General features: G+C 49.6%; 1 protein-coding gene across 1 annotated transcript in view; it reads left to right on the top strand.

Moving 5' to 3' along the window:
* Window positions 1–7056, top strand: part of CORO2A (coronin 2A) — a 16322-nt gene that overhangs the window by 382 nt on the left and 8884 nt on the right. Inside the window, exons 2-3 of the mRNA XM_008054007.2 lie at window positions 1651–1789; window positions 5119–5268. Coding sequence (XP_008052198.2) covers window positions 1651–1789; window positions 5119–5268 — 289 coding nt within the window. The remainder of the gene's footprint in view (window positions 1–1650; window positions 1790–5118; window positions 5269–7056) is intronic.

Genomic DNA, 7056 nt, shown 5'->3' with positions numbered 1-7056 from the left:
GTCTCGCCAAGTTGCCCAGGCGGGTTTCGAACCCGCGGGCTCAGGCAGTCCACTCACCTCGGCCTCCCAAAGTGCTGGGATTACAGGCTGAGCCACTGAGCCCGGCTTATACGGGGATTTTTTAGTAGGAAAGAGGGAAAGCAAGGGAAATGTCCTTTCTTTGTAATTGAGAGATAATTCATATACCCTGAAATTCATCATTTTAAAGTGTATGCTTTAGCGGATCTTGGTGTATTCACAAGATTGTGCAACTCTTGCCACTACCTAATTTCAAAGTAATTGCATCTTCCAAAAAACAAAACAAAAAAAGCCCCAGGCAAGGCATGGTGTCTCATGCCTATAATCCTAGCACTTTGGGAGGCCAAGGTATAGGAGGATTTCTTGAGCCCAAGAATTCAAGACTAGCCTGGGCAACCTAGTGAGACCGCTACAATAAATTAAAAAATTAGCCAGGCGTGGTAGCGCGTGCCTGTAGTACAGCTACTTGGGAGGCTGAGGCAGAAGGACTGCCTGAGCCCAGCAGGTCGAGGCTGCAGTGGCCATGAGCATGCCACTGCACTCCAGCCTGACAGAGTGAGACTCCAACTCAAAAAATAAAAAAATAAAAAAAATTAGCCAGGAGTGGTGGCATAATCCTGTAGCCCCAGCTACTTGGGAGGCTGAGGCAGAAGGATCATCTGAGCCCAGGAAGTTGAGCCTGCTGTGAGCCCTGAGCATGCCACTGCACTCCCGCCTGGGTGACAGAATGAGACTACCAACTAAAAAAAAAAAAAGAAAAGAAAAGAAAGCAGCCCTACACCAGTTAGCAGTCACTCCCCACTGCCCCTTTTCCAGCCCTAGGCAACCCCTAATCTGCTTTCTGTCTCCATGAATTTATCTATTCTGGATTTTTCATATGTGTTAGTTAGGGTTCTGCATACCAGCTCCCAGGGAATGTGTTAATTTGCTCAAGCAATAAAACCACATCTGGTAATCATCTAAGTGGAATCAGACAACCTGCAGCCTTTTGTGTCTGATGTCTTTCATTTAGCGTGCTTCCGAGGTTCATTCATGCTATTGTATGTGTCAGGACTTCATTCCTTTTTGTAGTTGAGTAATACTCCCTTTATGGACATACCACATTTTGTTTTTCCATTCATCAGCTGATGGACATTTGGGTTGTTTCCACTTTGTGGCTATTATGAACAGTGCTCCTGTGAACGTTAATATACATGTTTGTATATGGGCGCATGTTTTCATTTTTCTTGGGATTACCTGGGAATGGAATTACTGAATCACAGGTGCTTAACCTTTTGGGGAACTGCCAGACTGTTTTCCCAAGGAGTGGAACCGTTTTACATTCCCCCCAGCAGTGGCGGAGGGAAATGCCCTTCTGCTGAGCATTTACTGTGTGCCAGGCTCTGTGCCGGACCTCTCCCACACCTTGTCTCCTGTGAGCCTCACACCAACCTGGGAGATGTCTGTGATTGCCTGCATTTTACCAAGCAGCACACCGGGGCTGGGAGAGGTGAAGTGACTCCCCCAGGAGAGCACAGGAAGTAGGTGATAAGGCCTAGATTCCTACCCAGTTCTGTCCCTTACATGTTCACTGGTTGCCAACTGACTGTGTGACTATCCATATGCTAAATTTTAACTTGCTGCCTCTCCAAGTCTCCTGGGCACTGTTTTGCAGACAGGAAAGTTGGACCCCCACTACCCAAAGGTGTGCGGGCACAGAGGGAATGTCTTGGACGTCAAGTGGAACCCTTTTGATGATTTTGAGATCGCCTCCTGTTCTGAAGATGCCTCGGTGAGTGTCAGTCCGAGAGGCGTTTCCCTTTCCTGAAGGGTGGAATTAGAACAGGCCAGGGTGGAGAGGTCTGTGTACTTGTCTTTGGTGCTCCTGACTCCATTGCTGAGGTAGGGTCACTGTGTGGGGAAGTATCAAGCCAGACTGAGGAGGAAGCGTTCTGGGCTCTGTGAGACTGGGACACCACCCCTCCTCTCTGGGGCCTCAGTTCCTCCACCTGTAAAATGGGCATACTAGCTCCCACCCATCTAATGTAGGTCCAATGAAATTTGCATTTCAGCGGGAAAGCCCATGCTTTGGGGGAACCATAAAATACCAGGAGGGGCATATTTATTGTAGTCAGAAAATACGTTGCACTGAATCTCATAGACAGTGAGGAGGCACGCTTCAAAAGGCTTTTGGGACTGGGCGGTGCCTCACGCCTATAATACCAGCACTTTGGGAGGTCAAGGCGAAAGGATTGCCTGAGTCCAGGGGTTTGAGACCAGCCTGGGCAACTTGGCAACACCTCATCTCTACAATAAAAATAAAAAAATTAGCCGGGCCTGGTGGCACACACCTGAGGTTCCAGCTACTTGGAAGGCTGAGGTGGAAGGATCACCTGAGCCCAGCAGGTCAAGACTGCAGGGGCTATGAGCATGCCACTGTACTCCAGGCTGGGCAACAGAGGGAGACTCTGATTCAAACGAATGAATGAATGAATGGCTTTTGGGGAGCCTTCTATACATATGGACACCAACCATCCAGAAGCTTCAGTCCCACTGGTTTTTTTGAGCAGTCCCTATCCCCACAATGTTAGGTGTTATTTATTTGTAATTCATTTTGTACCTAATTCCAAAATATGGTGGGGATAGCTTAAAACAAAAAATACAGGTATGACCAGATAATTAAAATTAGGATAAAAGTCAGTTATTTCTTGTGAGCCCACTGTGTTCTTGACTGTCGTCACTCTTATCATTTCCCAACCCCACAGGGTAGGATATTTGTCTGATAGAGAAGCCGAGGACCAGAGAGGTGCAGCAGTTTGCCTAAGGTTACACAGTTCGTGAGAGGCAGAGCCAGGCTTCTGACTGAGGCCTGTCTGATTCCAGAGCCCATTCTCTTTCCATGGAGCTATGTCACTTCCCGGAGGAGCAACAGCCACAGGTGGAGGAAGTGAGGAAATACCAGAAACATCAACTAGGAGGGTTGTAGCAGCTGAGCTGCTAGTTTAGCTCAGAGCTGCCTTGCAGCCAAGGCAAAAAAAGGAAATAGAATGTATCGCAGAACCCTCACTGACTGAGCAAAGGAAGCAGACCAGCTCATCAGGAAAGGAAGGCAGAACATTCTAAGAGGACTAGTGTGGGTTTCCATAAAGAAGAAACTGAGAATACAAAGGACAGTGTCTGCTGAGGCAGCGTCACCAAAAGGGCAGTCAAGCCCAGTGAGAATCAGCCCTGTCTCCAGTGAGTGCAGGACCTCTGGCAAGATACAAGTATCTGAGAGTATCCTCACTTTTGTGATACCTGCCCCTTCAGGCCTACTTGGAATTCTCCCCTAAAGATCTTTACTAGGCAGGGCACGTTGGCTCATGCCTGTAATCCCAGCACTTTGGGAGGCCAAGGCAACAGGATCGCCTGACCCTGGGAATTTGAGACCAGACTGGACAATATAGTGAGACCTTGTCTCTACAAAAAATAAAAAATAAAAATAAGTCAGGCATGGTGGTATGTACCTGTAGTCCCAGCTACTCAGGAGGCTGAGGTGGAAGGATGGCCTGAGCCCAGAAGTTTGAGATCAACCTGGGCAACATAGTGAGACCTCACTTACAAAAATATAAAAAAAATTAGCCAGGCATGGTGATGCATGCCTGTAGTCCCAGCTACTCAGGAGGAGGCTGAGATGGAAGGATCGCTTGAGCCTAGGAGTTTGAGCCTGTGTTGAGCTATGATTGTGCCACTGCACTCAGCCCAGGCAACAGAGTGAGACACCAACTCAAAAAATAAATAAATTTTTAAAAAATCTTTTAAATTCCTTGCTAGTTTCATTGTCTGCCACTGCCCCTTCCCAGATGCCCCAGGGGTGGCAGCAATGGACGTGACTAGGTGGTGGTACCTTTTCCCCCAGCAGCCACCTTTCCCAGAGTGACCTCACGGAGTCAATTCATTTGTTTAATGTTCTCAGCTGCTTACCTCCCTTCCCCCAAGTCCTGGAGAGCAAGGTTGCCCCTCTGGCACTGGAGAGTGGACAGTCCTCTCTGCTTCAGTGTTGGCAGTAGTGCCTGTACTTCCCAAACCTGCCCAGAGTGTGTCCTCCTCCTGGGGTCCAGTTCTATGCAGCGACAGCCCTCACCAGACTCATATGGAGCCGAGATTACTCCCGTGGGGTTGGTTTCTTGGTTTTAAATCCAAGATTGCCCGGGCATGGTGGCTCACACCTGTAATCCCATCACTGTGGGAGGCCAAGGCAGGAGAATTGCTTGAGCCTAGGAGTTCAAGACCAGCCTGGGCAATGTAGCAAGACCACATCTCTTAAAAAAGGGGGAGGGGAACTGACCAGGAAGTAAATATTGGCTGAATTGGAAGTGAAGCCATCTCCCTGAAACACCCGTGTGCCTCTAAAGGAACCAGTACACAGTCACAGAAGGGCCAGAGCACCTTGTAGGGTGTACATCAGCACTGTCCCGGGCTCCATTCCCCCCCCCATAGCATTCCCCTGTACCCTACTCGTACACCTCCATGATGGACAGCCTACTCTCCACTGTGGGGGCTCCTTCCATCCTCAGACAACACTACTATGCAAGGAAGACCCCCATACCCAGGCCCTCACCATGAAATACAGGCTCATGACCCCAGCCAACCCAGCATCGTGGCCTTATGTCTTAACTCTTGCAGGCTATCAAAGGTTCCCCCGCCCCCCACAGAGGAAGCAGCTTGTCCCTGCCCTGTTCTGCTCCAGAAACTGTGCTGGCTCCCTGCTGCCCTGAGGATGCAACACAAACCCTTCATTCCTGGCATTTGAGGCTCCACCCTGGGACTTTGGAGACAGGCCTGCAGCCCACCCTCCTGCCCACCACCTCAAGCCATCAGGATGACAAAGATCCCCCAAGGGCAGATTTGGAGGCCTAGGCTAGTCTCTGGTCAACACCAGCCCCTGTTCAGGCTAGACGACCTTGGTGAAGTCCCTGTCCCTCTGAGGCCCCGAGCTGCCTCTCCACTGAGTGAGAGGTGGCTATGGAGGGAGCTCCTGTGGTCCTTCTGTTGGTCTCTGCTGGCTCTTGTGGCTTAGTATGGCAAAAGAGCCAAGGTGCTCCTGGCTGACACTCCCTCCGGCCATGTCTCCCCTGCCAGATTAAGATCTGGAGCATTCCCAAGCAGCTGATGGCAAAGAACCTCACAACCTGCAGGAAGGAGCTGGTGGGCCACGCACGCAGGGTGGGCCTGGTGGAGTGGCACCCCACAGCCGCCAACATCCTTTTCAGCGCCGGCTACGACTACAAGGTGAGTCTGCATGTGCACTTTCTGGGACTGCCTTAACAAATTGCCACAAACTGGGTAGCTTAAGTTAACAGAAATTTATCCTCTCACAGTGCTGGAGGCCAGAAATCCATAATCAAGGTATTGGGAGAGGCTGGGTGCGGTGGTACATGCCTGAAATCCCAGCACTCTGGAAGGCTAAGCAGGGAGAATTGCTTGAACCCAAGAGTTTGAGACCAGCTTAGGCAACATAACAAGACCCCGTCTCTACAAAAAATAATTTTTATTTGTTTGTTTGCGTCTGAGTTTCACTCTGTCACCCAGGTTGGAGCACAGTGGCAGCTCACAGCTACTCCAGCCTTAACCTGCTGGGCTCAGACAATCCTTCCACTTCAGCCTTCCAGGTAGCTGGAACTACAGGTGCGTGTCATCACACCCAACTAATTTTTTAATTTATTGTAATAGAGGCAAGGTCTTGCCATGTTGCCTAGGCTGGTATTGAACCCCTAGGCTCAGGCAGTCCTCTCGCTTCTGCCTCCCAAAGTGCTGGGATTACAGGCATGAGCCATCATGCCTGTTAATAAGCCAGGCGCGGTGGCTCAAGCCTGTAATCCAACTCAAAAAACAAAACAAAATAAAATTTTTAAGTGGCTAGGCATGACGGTGTGCACCTGTAGTCCTAGCTACTTGGGAGGCTGAGGCAAGAGAATCTTTTGGGCCCAGAAGTTAGAAGCTGCAGTAAACTATGCTCACAATACTGCATTCCAGCCTGGGCAAAAGAGTAAGGCCCTGTCTCAAAAAAAAAAAAAAAAAAGTAGAAAGCCAGGCGTGGTGACTCATACCTGCAATCCTAGCACTTTGGGAGGAGAGGTGAGAGGATTGCCTAGATAACTTGGTGAGGTCTCATCTCTATAATAAATAAATAAAATTAGCTGAGTATGGTGATATGCACCTGTGGTTCCAGCTACTTAGGAGGCTGAGACAGAAGGATCACCTGTGCCCAGCAGTAGCCATGAGCGTGCCACTATACTTGGGCAACAGAGGGAGACTCCAACTTAAAAAAAAAAGTATTGAGAGAGCCAGTTTCCTCCAAAGCCTCTGGGGAAGAATCCTTCGGTGCCTTTTCTAGCTTCTGGAGGCTCCAGGCGTCCTTGGCTTGTGGTTGCATCGCTCCAGTCTTTGCCTCTGTCTTACATGGCCTTCTCCTGTGATTGTGTGTCTTCTTCCTATGAGGACACTTGTCATTGGATTTAGGGCCCAACCTAATCCACTGTGACCTCATCTTAACTAATTTCATCTGCAAAGACCCTATTTCCAAATAAGATCACATTCTGAGACTGTAGGTGGACATGAGTTGGGGAGGGGGTACTATTCAGCCCATAATAGTCTGCCTGGAGAGCACAGACTGGTCCTGCCCAGGAAATCATCCCCTGCTCCACTGACTACCAAACCAGCAGGCTGTGGGCCCTGTGATTGGGACTCACAGTACAGGAGACCTAGAGTCTATTCCAACCTAACGTTTGACCTGGAGTATGACCTGGGAAAGTCCCTTGTCTTCCCTGGGCCTCGGTTTCCCAATCTGCACACAAATAGGGTTGGTGGGGCCTTAGCAATGACTTTTCAACTCTTCCCTTCTGACTCTTTAGGGGTTTACAGAAGTACCTCAGAGCCCTCTGTGCTGGCTAAAAGGGTCTGGGAGTTGCGAGGCACAGAGCCTTCTGCCTTCTTCTGATCAGACGTGCTTTTTTTTTTTTTTGAGTTGGAGTCTCACTCTGTCACCCAGACCGGAGTGCAGTAGCTGCTCCCGGCCAC

This window comes from Carlito syrichta, unplaced genomic scaffold (assembly GCF_000164805.1).
Source record: "Carlito syrichta isolate Samal-C Ts95f unplaced genomic scaffold, Tarsius_syrichta-2.0.1 Scaffold288937, whole genome shotgun sequence".
In the NCBI taxonomy this organism is placed as follows: domain Eukaryota; kingdom Metazoa; phylum Chordata; class Mammalia; order Primates; family Tarsiidae; genus Carlito; species Carlito syrichta.
The sequence above is the reverse complement of the archived record's forward strand: the minus strand, read 5'-3'. Positions and strand labels throughout refer to the sequence as shown.